Below are 16,813 nucleotides of genomic sequence, written 5' to 3'. Positions count from 1 at the left end.
TCAAAACAGTTAAAAACACTTAATTTAAATATTTTTTAAATGATCACAATTATTGGGTATGTTTTGACTTGTTTCGAAAATAATTTGAAAATGAAAACAAACATTATTAAATTCTTTCACTACTCTTATTATTTCGTCGATGGTTATTTGAATAATTAAAATAATTGACAATTAAAACATGTATTTAGAAAAAAGAATGTATTAAGTAGATGCATATGTATGAGCAATGCAATACAATTTCAAAACCTACAGTTGAGTGAATATTTTTTGGGTGTAAGAAAATGATTCCATATCGAGATAATATGAATCTCATTGATATTCCAAAATACATGCTTCAAAATGAGAGTTGTAGAATTTGAAATAATTGATAATACGAAATCACCCAACTAAATCCAAAGTATTTATGATTAAAAATGTAAAATTCTCACTTTCAGATTCATTAATCAAACACATAATATAAAATTTTGAATTGCTAATTACGTATGTATATGAATGTCTCATCAAGTGGCAGTATTTTAATGTCTCTTTTTGTATGCAAGTACCAAGATAATACAATATGTTTGCATGCATGCTGGCCGCTGATGTCACTTCAACATATGTATATACCATTTTACTTTTACATTAAATAATTATATTTTTTAAGAGTTAATTACATTTAATTTTTTTGTAATAATACAAAATTATACTTTCTCAAAAAATTCCAAAATTACACCTACACTCCCTCCGATTTCACACATCTAACGCCCTATCATTATAGTTTAAATGAAAAATATTGACGTTAGAAGATAAATTACGTAAATTTGATTTATATCTCATTTGCCATTTGCATATAATAATTTTGTAATTATAAGAAAAAAAAAATAATAATATTAACCTCAATTCATATACATGTGTATTACATTTGTCCCCTTATAAATATAAAAATATACATGATAATGTTAAATGGCGAGTAAAATTTAAAATTTATATAATTTTTTTTATTAACATTAGTATTTTCTGTTTAAATTCTAAAGAAACGGCGCAAGTATAAAATGGAGAGTTTTCGAAAATAATAAGTATAACTTTAATTTTAAAAGAAATAATAATATAATTTTATAGTTTTAAAGATGATTTAAATATAATTATCCCTGCTTTTAATTTGAAGACATGTCAATCTATATATATAAAGAAAAACATGCCAATTTATCTTCATTGTAATATGGATTGCAACACAAAAGTGTAATAAAAGATGGATACCACGCATCATTTTCCGTACTCATTAAAGGTGAATGAGGTTAGGAGACATGTAGGACAGTGTCGCAGAGCAGAGAGATGACAGAAGAGAAAAAAATGTTGAACAAGTGAAGGACAAAAGTGCTGTGGGTTGTCATTAACAACGCAGGAACGTGGGACAGTAAAAACAAACAACACAGCAGAAGATAGACAACTGTATTTTTTGGACAAATAAAATACCCCTTTTCTTTTGTCACATCTCATTCTTCATTCTTCCTTCCAACAAATTCAAACTCAACAATATTCCTTCAAATTCATCAATTTTCAAATTCTTGAAATTAGGATTCTTTTCTTTCTTCAAGCAACTCATTTACACATCCAATCATGCCCCGGGCAAGAAATGAACACAGGAAACAGAAAATCCACTGCAAATTAGCCTCATTTTCAGACACCAAACCTCGTTCATCTTCCATGGTAACATCCAATGACAGCCATGCAACTGAATCAAGAAACTTGGTTGGCAAGAATTCCAAGAAAAAGAAGATGCTTTTGTTTGTGAAATTTAGAGGGCTGGGGTGTAAAGGGAGTTCATTGCCTGCATCAACGCCGGCAATCATCCGGTCGGCCGCTGATTGGGAATCTAAGCAGACAGGGAAGGAAAGAAACCGTAGGAGGAAAAGAGAGCAGGAAAACCGGAGAAATCCAGGAAACGTTGTGGTTGATGTCCCTGATGTTTGTTGCACTCCTCCAGGAGTCGGGATTGCTTCTGATTTTGCACCGAGGACTAGGAGCAATGCCCCAAGAATTGATCACAGAAAGGTACATATGATTCAAAATCCATGAAAGCTTGTCTCGCATTGTTAAATTTTAGAAAAACCTTTTGACTTGCTTGAGTGAACTTTCTTGTTTTTACCCTGTGAACCTTGAAATATGAGTAATTAGACCATGACTCTGAGCGGGGTGCAAGAGCAGATCTTATTCAGTGTTTGATTCCTTTTCTAGTTGGTTATCTTTCCCATTGTTTTCCACAGATCTTCAAGCAAATGCTATGTGGCCATAAACTATGAAAAGTTATCTTTTTGCAATACTGACTCAATCTTGTTACAATAGCATCCTCGTGAAGCTAGGAGAAATGAAGATACTTCAGGTCCAAATTTTCCGGCAATTTTATCAAGTGGTTTTGGCTCAAGAAGTAATCATGGGTCTGCAGGGCAGATCATAGAGGTCTGGCCTAAACTTCTGCTTCTGTTCCAACATGTGTTGATTGACTCTTCTCATTTCAGCTTTAAACCTCTGCACGGAGTAGATATTTAATATCAAATATGATTTCCATAATGGTGCATTATAATGTTTTAAAATCAAGACATGAAAAATGCAGACACTGATGTCCCAACAAAGAATCCTCCACGGACAAGATCGATACCAAGACTGGAGACTCAATGTCGATGATATGTCTTATGAGGTGCTCCCTGACATCTAATCGGAGAAAGCAATCTACAGTAGTAGAGTTGATGGATCTTTTGGCCAAAGTTTTGATTCTGTTGTGTTAATTATGTAACAGGAGCTGCTTGATTTGAGTGAGAAGATTGGGTATGTGGGCTCTGGCTTGCGAGAAGAAGAGATATCCAGGTGCCTAAGGAGATTCAAGCACTTCAACCCTGAGAGAGATTGGAAATGTAGCATTTGCCAAGTGAGCTCTGCTTTCTTATTTTGATTCTTCTAACTTTTCTTTCCTTTAGAAGGAATATCATTGAAGATTGCATACCTCCTAATTGGATGGACACTAACTTGAGTGGTATGCAAATAAATATATGTTGTATTAATGCAGGAGAAATACAGAAGAGATGGTGATGTAGTTACATTAGATTGTGGTCACCATCATCATGTACGATGCATAAAGCAGTGGCTCCTACAGAAAAATGAGTGTCCTGTCTGCAAATCTCCTGCCCTGCCCGGCAAGTCCAGATGAGCATGCGTGTTTGTATCATTTCTGGCAACCATGTAACATTAGGTTGCAGAAGCTGTTAAAAGAAGATATTATTTCCCCATAGCTACCCATGTTGTTTGCTAAGCTATTTTATTTGCAATTCTAATAGCACAAGCAGTTGCATTTCCTCAATCATTCAAATCCATTTAATTTCTTAATAGTTCCGTGGTTGGAGGAGTCTGGCCGTCAAGAGACTTCCAAGCACAATCCCTCCATTACCAGCAATATGATAGTTACATTTGTCACTCATGTCTTTGGCATCGAACAAAAGTTCATGTTTCATAACATAAAATCGTTATCAACTTGTCATAAAAATCTGCATCACATGTATATTCCTTCAAGTTGTAAACTCATGTTACATATTCTCTTCATTAAATACAAGCTGGTAGATTACATAAAACAACAGAACTACAAAGTCCGGGCAGTACCCATGAGATTGCTGTAGATTAGGTTGAACAGGCACTACCCCTATGTTCTAGAATCAACGCCCAATAAATTGTGTCAATACAGATACTTCTAGTTCACAATTTTTGGAGAGGAAAACGAAATCAAATCTGAATATGAAACTTACAGAAAAGAATTAAAAGCATGATATGAGATGAAAGCTAACAAGGAACCTTTCATGTATGACTTAATTCGGAGCTTTCAAGGTTGAAGTTCTCTTGCGAAGAGATGACATGCCACACACCCCACATCAAGAAAAGGAACACATTTAATCGATCATGAGATTATTTTGTATTTTTCTGAAAATAAAGCAGGACGTTAGAATAGCTGACCAGCACACAGGACCTAGCCATGGCATCGACATAAGAACACACACCATAATAACCGATAATATTAACGAGGGTGAGGTAATAATGCCAATGAAATGCAAAGCTTGCTGCTTAACTATTTTCATCCAGGGTCATCGCTATGATTTTTGATCCAAGTCATGACAGCTTAGAAATTCGATTATACACGGGTATATTTGTTCCACAGCCTGCAGATATTAGGTGAGTTCAAACAATCAAGCTTGAGTCAACAACCTCCTAAAGATTTTTAACCGTCAGAAAAGAAAGCATAAAAATACATACCAGCCGTCCTCCCACCAAGTCATAATGAGCATAATGTGGACCATTGGGTTCCCCAAACACTTTATATGTGACCAAATGTTCAGGAACGAGCTTCACGGTCTCTGCTTGACATATTAGAAAGAAAAAAATTTAAAAGTGATGCTAAGACTTAACTGAAGTATATAGTTGGACCACGAAGAAAACAAACCATATACAGCTTCTGGTGGGCAAATCAAGTCCCGGTCTCCAGCAAGAGCCAAGACAGGAACATTACTTTTATGAAGATGATCCTTGTAGAAAAATGTACCACTTCTATCCCGGAGACCCCCCTCACGGAAAGCAGTTGTGAGCTGCAATAATAGTTTAGCAGGAATAGTACCTGTCAACAGTGAGAAATATTACCAATCATGAAATCAAAATTAAAGAAATTCAAAGAGATATATTGAGATCTTCCTCGTATACATAAAAAAGAGCGATTACTAGATGTAGGCTAGTGATGCCCTTTAGCATTGCTCAACAAATCTCTCTTTCAGAACTAAAGAAAGAAGAAGATATTTTACTGGTAGCTATACTAAAAGTATCCTATTACAGGCAATAATGATCTGTGTGATGGCAGTCGTCATCACTTATCATGTAAAGTGCAAACTTGAGATCAGTAACCTCGACAATCTCCCTTCAGTACTGTTTCCAATATGTTAATAAACATCTAAGAGGCGTTATAGGATTAAATAAAAAATAAATGCAGTTGCTATTTGTAATTGAACAAAAGTACAGAAGCTGGTAAATAGTGCAGGGAAATGTCTAGACTCACAAAAATTATTTAGGACAAGCTTCTTCAACAGCTCAGGATGCATCATATCCTGAGCTGATATCAGGTCATTCAGCCATGACAAGACATAAGGTGGGCGGGAAGAAAGAGGATAAGCTGCAGAAAGTAATGCTCCTAAAGGAACAACAGGCACATTGAGAGCCTGTGCAGGATCAGCCTACAGGACAGACAGGAAAATTATAACACTCAGCAGATGAGGTAAGAATTGACATTTGACCCAATGGAGCTGGCAAACAGCCAAAACAGATTGCTACTTACAAGGGGAAGAAGCAGTTTGAGCGATGATCTCGATGATGTGTAGTCAAGTGATGAGGCCAATGTAACAATAGCAGCTAATCCAGGATCTCTTCCTTCTGAACCTTTAAGAAAATCAACAGTATGAAATGATGGAGAAAAAACATAGACAGAGTCACAGAACCAAAAATGTGTAGATTGAGACATGATCATGACAGGAAATTGCCAGAAGACTATGATAACATAAGACGATAAAAGCTTCAGCAGTCATGTGTTCAATGAACCAAACAAGACATAAAAGCATGATATTGACTAGAAGAACTATTAAAAGGAACCACAGAAACTAATGATCAACTAAAACAATTAATGGATTACCACTCAAGGAATTAGTAAGAAAAAAAAAACCAGTGTACACTTGTTTGCCAGCCTAGTTAAAGTAATAAACTGTAATTGCATACCAAAAGAAAAAGTAGAATTGATTAGAGAAACCATCAAATATTCAGCTTTTCAATATACTTCTTTATAAGAATCATTTCAAATTCTGATGGAAAAGAAAATTGCAAGTATCCCTTAAGATAGCTATTGACTTTGCAGACATCATAAGAAAGAACATAATAATTCAGAGTCAAAACAAGTATGGTTTCAGGACAGTTGGCTACAGAAAAGATAAGACCCAAACTAATAGTCTACTTCCAGAGACAGAGTGGCCCTATACTTGGTATTCCAATTACACAAAAGCAAATTGTTTTGAAATGAATACAAGTAGCATGTTTACTAGGTAATATACTAATATTGCAATCCAACTCACTGTATCGTGATAGCATGGCGTATAGCAGGATACCCCCCATGGAGTGACCAATTGCAAATAATCGGCCATCCTTTGGTTTGCTTTGGGCCCTTATATATTCCATCTGAAACGGACAAAGGGACAGAATACAGATTATCAATGATAATAAAAGAGATAAAGTAACTCAAAATACAATGTCAGCAGGTGTAACAATTTGGTTTCACACTAAAAGTAAATGTTAGCAACATGCATGGCCATCACCAAAAAGAAATGTCACCTCACCGCAGCAGGAACATCTTGTTCCAAATAATGATCAAAGTCCCAATCATATTTGACAATCAAGTCCAATTGTTTCTGGAAATCTTCCACAGTGGTTATTAGGCGCCCATGCATATCAAAAAATTGAGGTGAAACAGAGCGTTGACCTTCTTCGATGATATCTACTAGTTTCTGACTTAGATCCCTAATCTGGCCAGCTACACCAGAACTTTGCCTTGCTTCCAGCAAACTCAAAAGCTTTCCCCTTACTTCACTAAGGCGTTCGAATATAAAGGAATCCTCCAAGAGTTCTGATATTTGATCAAACAATTTGGCAGACATAATCTTTGACTGACTTTCACTAAGAAAGCCAGAAAGTCTTTCTGACAAGCGCGTAAAAGTTTCCGTCAATTCTGTGACCAGTCTTGATTCGTCCCATGCTGTTTCAACACTAACTGGTTCTTCATTGACCACAGCCATCTCAGGTTTTTCTGAGGTATCCTGGACCAGGGATGACCGAGTGTCTGAAGAGAGAGCCCCATTGGTCGCATTCTCTGCAGCAGCTTCCATTTGCTCAGATTTTTCATGAGCCAACTTCTCAATGTCTTTACGATCTGATCCTCGAGTGCTCAACCCAGCCCCTCGGACCTCTAGAACCCAGGTATCAAATCCTTGGCCACACATATAACGGGCAAATGAAGACTGCACAGTGTTTTACCGAAAGAAAAACTGTGATTAGTTTTTCTTTTACTTCTTTGTCCTTTTGAGGATGAAAGTATTAGTAAAAAAATGCTATAGCAGAAATAGTAATCCAATTCCATGCATGCCCATAGCATTCCAGAATAGAAATGGTACTGGATTCATGCTTAGTCATAAAATTCAATGATCATATCTGTTCCGATGTTAGACCATCACCAAGCATATCTTGATTGTTTGTATTTCACACTATGAGTCTCTTCCCCTTGAGAACTCCCAAATACATCTATCATCTAGTCAAAGATTGTTTTCAAGCTCACCTATCAATCTAAAGATAGGTAAAGATCCATGGTAAACATGCTATCTAAGCAACTACTTAGCTTCTAAGAGAATATATCTGTATAGCAACTCACACACACCATAGAGGAGAAAAGAAAGGCTTCATATCCAACCAAAATGAAACATGCCTTGGGAAGAAATTCAGCAATCAACCCTCATGAGTCCATTTTTATAAGACATGCATCCAATTATCTACACAAAATCTTTTCCCACATAAAGCAAATCCCAATTTAGAACAATAGCACGTTTATGTATAGAAGAGAAGGAAACTAACCCCAGGAGCCAGATCATATCCAATGGCATTTGTTCCAACACCCGATAACAGCATCAGTGGATGATTTCTTGCTGGAGCCTGCTTCCAAATAAAATTCATTTGAATTTATATTTCTGTCCCGAGAGTAAAAATCTTTCTCATTTACGTTGCATATACAAACAAAAAGCAACAAAGTTAAACTAACGCATCACAGTTTTACAACTTAAGAGAAAATTCTCAAACTCAATTGTCCTCCCAGTTAAATGGAAATCAAAATCTGCAAAAGCTCATCCGTACTTCCACCAAGTGTAACAAATATCTATCTTAACATAGAAATTTAATGTTTCTGCTGCGTATTGATCCAGGTGGGAACAATACCTGTGGCGAGGGCTTATAGCGCCAGAGAGCGAGTCGCCAGTCGGAGTTGTTGACCGTGACGTAATGGAGCTCGTCGGCCGTGCAAATAGGCGGTTTATTGGGAAGCTTCTCAGTTTCAGCCGATTGAGTCTCGTTGGTGGAGAAAGCTCTGACACTCACAACTTCGAGTGTAAGGCGGCGGAACGCAGCTGGGGGTGGGAAGAGAAATCGGTGGTGGGGGAAATGTAGGCGGTGGTGGTGGCGAAAAGTGGAAGCGGCAAACTGTATCGCCGGATTAATGTTGGATTGGGCGATCACCATCGCTGATTGATAAGTATCTGCTAGATTTTGCGAATTTTGATTTGAATTCCAAAGCGTCGTTTTTTAATTTTTGGTTTGTTTGACTCTGATGAGTTGATAATTTGGAAGGGGCGGAATGGGATTGATTTGGTTTTGGTATAAAAGCTAACACCGACACGTCATAAGACGCCTTCTTTTATTCACAACACCGCACCCCATACACAATACATCTAACGTAACACTCATCTTCACCCTATAATTTCTTTGTTTCCTTAAAAAATCTAGATAATTATATTCACACCCCAAAATTTATATTATATTTATACAAATTATTTATATTTTTTATATTATCACTAAAAGTATTTTTGATAATTGAAAAATAAAGTAATTTGTACGACAACAATACTGATGTTTTATGGATTATATTTGTAATTATCTAAAAGAAAATGATATTCTAAAAGGACTGGTTTGTATAATGTAAATATAATTATCTCATGTTTTTAATTAGATAAAAATAATTAAAAACAAAGGAAATAGTGATGAAATTTAATATAATAAAAGAAAAGTAGTAATAAAGTTAAAAAAAGATGTAAGGAATTATAATTAAAAAGAATTATTATGCAATATCATAACACCAATTCACGACGTAAGGTGAGATTTTAAAATTATTCATTGTGGCAAGTCATTTCACGTTTATATAATAAATAATTTTGTATTTTTAAAATATATTACATAAAATTAATAATATTAATTAGACAATTAAATTAATATAAAATTTAAAAAATTAACTAAATTAATTATTTTATTAATTGAATGGTACTTTTAAAATTATAAAAATTATAAAAATTTGATGCAACGGTATAAAATATATAAATTAACATATCATATTTTAATAATTTAAATATATCAATACAAAAAAATTGATTTTACAGATATCACAAATCGTGATTTGTGAATGAAAAAATATTTTTATTTTATCATATTAGTCTAGATATATAGATAAGAAGAAGTCAGTTGAAGTGGTTGAAAACTATATAAGAGATATTTTTAATAAATTTTAAAAATTAATGTTGCAGCTAAATAATCGTCATACGTGAGCAAAATTAGAGTTTTCTTTTTATTTATATATATATATATAGTATATATATCATATGAAACCAATTGCAAGCCCGATAACAGTCCAAAATATTCAGAGGCATGCAAGCCCAATCTAAAGCCCATACAAGATTCATAGCATCTCCGCCACTTTCTCTTCCCTACTAAAACCTCCGTCCGTTGCCTGAAAACCCACCGAAAACACTTTCCCACTTCAGATGGGTTTTGATGGTGGAGGTATGGAGGTGAAAAGAGTGTTCATAGGAGCAGGTTGCAATAGAATAGTGAATAACACCTCGTGGGGTGCCTGTGATTTGCTCTCTTTTGGTGCCCAAAATGCTGTTGCCATCTTTTGCCCCGAGGTCTTGCTGAACTAATTTGTTACTGTTGAGTTTTTGTTAATATATGCTGTTTTATTTACTGTTTATATGGGTTTCTTGGATAGACTGCTCAAATTCTGACTACACTTCCGGGGCACAGCGCCTATGTGAATTGCACCCAGTGGTTGCCCAGCAACAAGTTTGCATTTAAAGGTTCAATCTTTACCTTTAGTCTGCTGGTGAAAAACTTTTCTTTTCTTGTTTATAGTTTTATATTGTGGATATGGTTTTTCTTTTCTCCAGCTAAGAATTTGGAGAGGCATTATCTGCTATCTGGAGATGCTGATGGAACTATCTTTTTGTGGGAGTATTCCCTTACTGATAAGAAGGTGTTCTCTGAAGTCTTTTGTTCTTTTCTTGCACGCTATCTGTCAATTTTATGTTAAAAACATCCTTGCAGAGTGATATGATATCATTTCTTGAAACTGTAGTTGGCTTTTTGTAATAAGAATAATCATGGAATTTCATATTGGGGCTCCAAAGTTGGTGCTGCCCGTAAATGTGGCAAAGCCAAAAATGAGGATATAAATGTAACATTAGGGTGAAGTCCACCTGACTATGATTCACAGGGTAAGGTTGCTAAGGAAGAGTAGAACAAAAAATCTCAGAATTAAGAGAGCCTGAATATTTGCTTTATGCCTTTAACTTTAATAGTTACATGACGGCACTAAAAGGCCAATAACGGGAAACTACACAAAAAATTCCATCCCTTTTGAGAATTGGATCTGTGATTTTGGACTGGGGGGAGTGTATATTACATATATGTATCTATAGCTGTATGTATGTATGTATAGCTTGGATGATAACTGGAGATGTGCTGCTACTTTCTGTGAGCTATAATGAATTTTCCTTGCAGTGGAGGGATGTGCTACAAGTACCAGAAAAGCATAAGAAAGGTGTTACATGCATTACTGCAATTATGCTGTCTCAGACAGAAGCTATATTTGCATCATCCAGTTCTGATGGTGCGGTACATGTGTGGGAAGTAATTCTTCCATCCAGCTCTGGAGGTGAGTTGCTGGAATTTTAGTAATTGCGTGATCATGCTTTTTGAATTTGCATTTATTTGTATTGATATTAGATTCAACTGCAACATTTACAATATCAATTCTCTTGCTATACATTTGATATTGTGAAAGCCATTTTCCCAATCTCTTATTTGTTTCTGAATAATTATAGATCTTCTCCATGGCTTATGCTTATACATAGAAAAATTAAAGTGCTATGCTGATAAAAATCTCGGTCAGTGAAAAATATACCGACAATAAAAAGTATTTTTGTACTATTCTTTTCTGGCTTCATGAGATCTCTGTATATGTTTTGGGGGACCCCTATAGCTTTGTGCCATTCTTAGATCCATCTCATAAATGCTTTAATTCTTCTTCTGCTACAGTACTTTGTTGTTTAGAAGGCCTTCTTGTGAATACATTTCCTCTTTCTACTGTTATATTTTATATTTTATATCTCCTTCGTTCTTCTAGAATCAGTTTTACAAAAAAAAATCCTTCAGAAGAAGGGTTTTTGCACTCATTAACCTGAGTGTTGTGCATTCTGTATGGGCATATCTGAATGTCAGCGTCTTGGATTAGACTTTTGATTCCATCCATTGCTATGAATTTCCTATCTTGGTGCTCTTAGATGCTGGATGAATGTAAACTATACTATTCATTGACCATGTAAACTTTCTTAGGCTATTTGAGATCTGTTGTTGTTTTAGTCTGTCTTCCTGATAATGATATTTGACGAACTTGGGAATACTCTGTCATTAGATTGTATTCAGTGGGATTATGCTCATAAACCTCAGCTTCTATCACAGATGACAAAATAACTATAGGATATGAAGTGATACAGATACATAAATTATCACTCTTGAACTTATGTATTTGGTATATAATAGCTGTCATTTGAATCTAAAGTGAATAACTAATTCTGATTCGCATTGATGCTCCTTTGAATGTCTTAGGTGAATGCAAATTGTCATGCTTGGACTCCATACTTGTTGGTAAAAAACCTATGGTTGCTCTTTCGCTTGTGGAATTGCCTGGAGATAACGGGCACCTAGCCCTAGCCATGGGCGGATTAGATAACAAAATTCACATTTACAGTGGTGAGAGAGCAGGAAAAGTGTGTATCATCTGGTGCATTGTCTGTTCTAGTTCTTCTGCTAGTATGCTTTTATTTTGCTAACCACATGTGTTGATGTTCATTTATGGCCAGTTTGTCCACGCCTGTGAACTGAAAGGGCACACGGATTGGATTCGCAGTCTTGATTTCTCTTTACCTTTATATGGAAGTAGTGAAACACCTAGTCTTCTTCTGGTGAGTTCATCTCAAGACAAGGGGATACGCATATGGAAGATGGCTTTACATGAGTCTATTGGTAATAACAGGAAAGAAGAAACCAGCTTGGCTTCTTACATTAAAGGCCCAATATTTTCAGCTGGCCCATCCTCTTATCAGGTATCTCTGGAGTCCCTCCTCGTTGGGCATGAGGATTGGGTGTACTCAGTGGCATGGCAGCCTCCTCAAAGCTCATCTATTGATGGCATTGAATGTTATCAACCTCAGAGCATCTTATCTGCATCCATGGATAAGACAATGATGATATGGCAACCTGAAAAGACTACTGGTATATGGATGAACATGGTTACTGTTGGGGAATTGAGTCATTGTGCTTTAGGGTTTTATGGTGGTCATTGGAGCCCAAGTGGCAACTCAATTTTAGCTCATGGGTATGGTGGATCTTTTCATCTCTGGAAAAATGTTGGCACTGATTTTGATGACTGGAAACCACAAAAAGTTCCTTCTGGACACTTTGCGTCAGTGTCAGACATTTCATGGGCCAGAGAGGGGGAGTATCTGCTGTCCGTTAGTCATGATCAAGTAAGATGCTTATTAATTCACTTATGGAACTCTATTTGTCGGGAATCCGTCCTCGTTGGGGTTGGTTAACTAAACCAGGCAGCTGTTGTGATTAATTAATTGTGACCTGGTTCTTGAAAGTTAAACTGGAAGGCAGATTCTTTATATACTTGCAGTCTGTTTCTGACTCTCTGATGTTTCAATAAAATCTAGCACACCTTATTTCTCTTCTGTCCTCTATAGAAGTATCAAATGACAAATTCTTTGGTTGCAGACATCTAGAGTATTTTCTGCATGGCATGATGAATCTTCTTTAGAAGATGGAGATGCTTGGCATGAAATTGCGCGACCTCAAGTTCATGGCCATGATATTAATTGTGTCGCAATAATAAGAGGAAAGGGGAACCACCGATTTGTAAGTGGGGCTGATGAGAAAGTTGCCAGAGTGTTTGAAGCTCCTCTCTCCTTCCTGAAGACATTGAGTCATGCTACCAGACAGAAATCTAGCTTTGCCAACGATCTTCCAGTGAATGTGCAAATTCTTGGTGCAAATATGTCTGCTCTTGGGTTATCGCAGAAGCCTATATATGTCCAAGGTGAGTTATCTTTAGAAAAGGTTGGTTACAATTTAGCCATGGGAAAAAAATTATTTCAACCAAGCAGGTATATTATGGGCAAGAAGCATTGAGGTGAATGCTTTCTCCATTCTTAACTTCCTTTAAACATAAATCTCCAATATGTTCTAGTTTGATTCTGATTGTTGCTTGATTGAATCATAATTAAGTCAAAATGCATTAATCAGTGGTAGTGTAAGACAGTTAACATGTCATTGGGATGGTAGCATCTGCTGCTAGTTTATTTTCCAGTAGATCTTTTATTGAGGTCTTTGCTTGCTGTAAAAGTACTAGGTTCCTGCGTCCTCGTGAGTGTGAGTATATTGACCCAGCTTATAAACATTAATCTTTTATTGAATATATACACATATTTCCTTCTGGCAGCATCCCCAGAGTCGAAAGAAAGAAATAATAATGAAGGCATCGACACACTTGAAACTATTCCAGAAGCAATGCCAGTTGAGTTGACAAAACCACCCATTGAGGAGCAATTGGCATGGCATACACTATGGCCTGAATCGCACAAGCTTTATGGTCATGGAAATGAACTATTTTCTGTATGTAGTGATCATGAGGGAAAGCTAGTTGCTTCTTCCTGCAAGGTACGTCGTGTCGTTTTCCTGTTCATTTTGTAATAGAGTTTACTACTGGGTATTAATGATCAATCTTTAGGAGTTTATAGTTTCCTTGTTTCATCTAAACAAGGTGAATTTTAGCAGTTTATGATTAAATTCAGCAACCATCAATCTTATAGAAGGGGCTGGTTATGCATGACAATTTCCTTCTTGGAACCAATATTTATACATTATATATGTCACACTTTTTTATTGTATTCACCTTTAACTCAAGGAGCATTGTGATATGATATGGAGTGATTTAAAACACTGTGAATCTAAGGGCAAAGAGCTTTTGTGAAAAGTATCTGCATCAATGAAGAACTGCTGATGAGACTTTAGTCAAAAAGTATCTGCATCAATGAAGAACTGCTGATGAGACTTTAGTCAAAAATATTTGGCCAATAAAACCAAACGATGCCCTTTTGACTACAAATATTTCACGTATTATGCATTCAAGGAGTTGTAGATTGTATAATTTAACTGCTCATTTGGATTGTACCTTCCAGGATTTTGTATGGCATAGTATAGGTGAACATTATCTTACTGCATCAATATTTAACCAGTTAGTATGACGAAATGGCAGCAATAACTTGAAGTATTATTTGGCATTTTCCATTTAGATGTTTGTTTTGGCACTTATGACTTGAGAGATAACAGGATTTTTAATCTTGCAGGCACAATCTGCATCTGTTGCTGAAATATGGCTATGGGAAGTTGGCTCTTGGAAGGCTGTAGGCCGCTTGCATTCTCACAGTTTAACAGTGACACAGTTGGAGTTCTCTCACGACAACAGTTTTCTTTTGTCTGTGTCTAGAGATCGTCATTTCTCTATCTTTGCAATTAAGAAGACAGGTATCATAAATTTTGCTCCAATTATCTACTTCATTACTATCTTTATCAGGGATAACTGCAGAAATATTCCTTAACGTTTCATGGTATTACGAATTAGACTAACACCACCCTAAACATGTTTAATTACATTACAAATTTCCCGGACATCCCATCCTTAATGAAGAATTTGTAATGGAAAACATAATTGCAGGGATTACAGTGTAATTTAACAAATCATAGGACTATTTTTGTGATATGCATAAACCTCAGTCTTGTCAGCGTAGCGATCCTTTGTTATAGAGACACTTCTATATAACTGAACACTAATGCTTTTGAGATATGTTTTGCATAGGAGGAGCAGATGAAATCAGTCACCAGCTTGTTATCAGGCAGGAAGCTCATAAAAGAATAATATGGACGTGCTCTTGGAACCCATTTGGCCATGAATTTGCCACTGGTTCAAGAGATAAGACCGTGAAGATCTGGGAACTGGAGGACGGGTCATCAGTTAAACTGCTCATGACTCTGCCGATGTTCAAAAGCAGCGTCACTGCCTTATCTTGGCTGGGAGTTGACAGGCAGAAGAATCACGGTCTTCTTGCAGTGGGAATGGAGAGTGGTCTCATAGAGCTGTGGAGTCTTTCCAATACCAAAACCGACAACAGCAGGATTTCAGCACCAAATGCTGCTCTTTTTGTTCGTTTAGATCCGTTTATCTGTCACATATCCGCCGTCCACCGGTTGAGGTGGAAAAACTCGACGAAGAGTGAAGAGTCTACATCCATGCAGCTTGCATCTTGCGGAGCTGATCATTGTGTGAGAATATTTCAAGTAGATGTTTGATTTTTAACTAGAATGTTGTCTCATTATTGAAAACTGAATTCGTAAAATTATGTGCTTCCGAATTCGTATCTCGGTTTTGTATACTACAGATTAGGTTTTGACAATGTACGGGTAGTGATTTATACTTGAAAGAGTGAAACAGAAACATTATCTTTTTATTTATATATGTGTTTGCGATATAAATTTATATCCTTACGGATAAATATGCATCTTTACGTATAAAATATAAATATAAATATGAATATCTATAAGCTGGAACAATAAATACAATTTCCATTCAAAATGGAAAATAAGCGGAGCCTAGGATTTCGTACATTCTTGGTAATTCAGATGGTAAGATTTCACAATCGTTCCTGAATGATTTGTAATATGAGTCTGAACAACAGAACTCAAGCTAACATCTTGTCTATGCTTAGACAGCAGTTTGGAGTAGCAAACAGGAAAAACAACAGCCTTAGTTGAAATATATACATACCGTAATTCGGAGAGATTTTGTTTTCTTTAGGGTTGTGTAGAGCCATTCTAGTTTCCCAATCACCAAACTCTTGCCTTTAATAATGGCCAGACACTTCACAAAATTTCAAAATACCAGGGAAGAGGTGTATTTCAAAAGAAAAAAATCAAGGGCTTTTAGAGGTACTTTTCGCTAGGATAGCAAAAGATTTATGAGATTCTCTTAGTTCGAAGATGAAGTGAAGATCAAAGTAAAACAATTTTTCAGTGTGATGCGCAGATTGTATGAAGGGGAAGGAATTAGGGTTTTTAAATTTAGCCTCTTTTACTTCTTCTATTTTGCCGCCTAAACAAAACAAAGACATTAACATTTTCTCACATGTAGATCACGTGACAAACCGTCTACCAGCCATTGACAAAAATAGCAACTGCCGTTAGCCTCTTGAGGGAAAACCCTCTTGTGTCCTTGAATTGAAAAAAAAGACACATATGGGACTCAATGTGCGAATTGTCGGGGGTTAATATAGTTTTTCTAATTTTTTATTAATATCAGCAAATTCAGTGAGTTTTGACTAGCGACATATTTTATTTGTTAAATAGAAACAAATATCAGGGGTGCTAAATATAATTTTTCAAATTTCAGAAAGTTTACGTATAATTACATGAAACCTCAAGAGAGGGTAGTGTAATTATCCCATATCATTATGACATTATCTTTATTACTAACAGATAATTCTTATTTCTTTCTTTATTTTAATTTAGAAAGTTTTATAATTTTATTATTTATGAGTAAAGGTATCCGATTAACTTGATG

General features: G+C 35.8%; 3 protein-coding genes across 4 annotated transcripts; 2 read left to right on the top strand and 1 right to left on the bottom strand.

Annotated features, from left to right (window-relative positions):
• Positions 1 to 1,396: 1,396 nt before the first annotated feature.
• Positions 1,397 to 3,334, top strand: LOC105156351 (uncharacterized). The gene is made up of 5 exons (XM_011072456.3): positions 1,397 to 2,031; positions 2,323 to 2,436; positions 2,591 to 2,674; positions 2,774 to 2,902; positions 3,041 to 3,334. Exons 1-5 carry the CDS (start codon positions 1,597 to 1,599, stop codon positions 3,179 to 3,181), a joined length of 903 nt encoding a protein of 300 aa, XP_011070758.1. The 5' UTR covers positions 1,397 to 1,596; the 3' UTR covers positions 3,182 to 3,334.
• A 168-nt stretch (positions 3,335 to 3,502) lies between these two features.
• On the bottom strand, positions 3,503 to 8,508 carry LOC105156353 (alpha/beta hydrolase family protein). Of its 2 annotated transcripts, XM_088877723.1 has the most exons (10): positions 8,026 to 8,508; positions 7,669 to 7,746; positions 6,384 to 7,061; positions 6,123 to 6,225; positions 5,339 to 5,439; positions 5,063 to 5,237; positions 4,460 to 4,630; positions 4,273 to 4,373; positions 4,089 to 4,178; positions 3,503 to 3,942 (listed from the first exon to the last, which is right to left on the bottom strand). In XM_088877723.1, exons 1-9 carry the CDS (start codon positions 8,323 to 8,325, stop codon positions 4,110 to 4,112), a joined length of 1,776 nt encoding a protein of 591 aa, XP_088733849.1. In that variant the 5' UTR covers positions 8,326 to 8,508; the 3' UTR covers positions 3,503 to 3,942; positions 4,089 to 4,109. The 2 variants fall into 2 exon arrangements, with proteins under 2 accessions (XP_088733849.1, XP_088733850.1); XM_088877724.1 differs by having other exon boundaries at positions 3,503 to 4,178; positions 5,339 to 5,433.
• A 970-nt stretch (positions 8,509 to 9,478) lies between these two features.
• Positions 9,479 to 15,708, top strand: ELP2 (elongator protein 2). The gene is made up of 10 exons (XM_011072455.3): positions 9,479 to 9,761; positions 9,845 to 9,932; positions 10,023 to 10,108; positions 10,636 to 10,789; positions 11,743 to 11,903; positions 11,997 to 12,662; positions 12,916 to 13,237; positions 13,640 to 13,857; positions 14,547 to 14,724; positions 15,056 to 15,708. Exons 1-10 carry the CDS (start codon positions 9,618 to 9,620, stop codon positions 15,544 to 15,546), a joined length of 2,508 nt encoding a protein of 835 aa, XP_011070757.1. The 5' UTR covers positions 9,479 to 9,617; the 3' UTR covers positions 15,547 to 15,708.
• The last annotated feature ends 1,105 nt before the right edge of the window (positions 15,709 to 16,813 follow it).

This window comes from Sesamum indicum, linkage group LG2 (assembly GCF_026168435.1).
Source record: "Sesamum indicum cultivar Baizhima isolate 11 linkage group LG2, ASM2616843v1, whole genome shotgun sequence".
Taxonomy (NCBI): domain Eukaryota; kingdom Viridiplantae; phylum Streptophyta; class Magnoliopsida; order Lamiales; family Pedaliaceae; genus Sesamum; species Sesamum indicum.
This window is presented reverse-complemented; position numbering and strand designations above follow the sequence as displayed.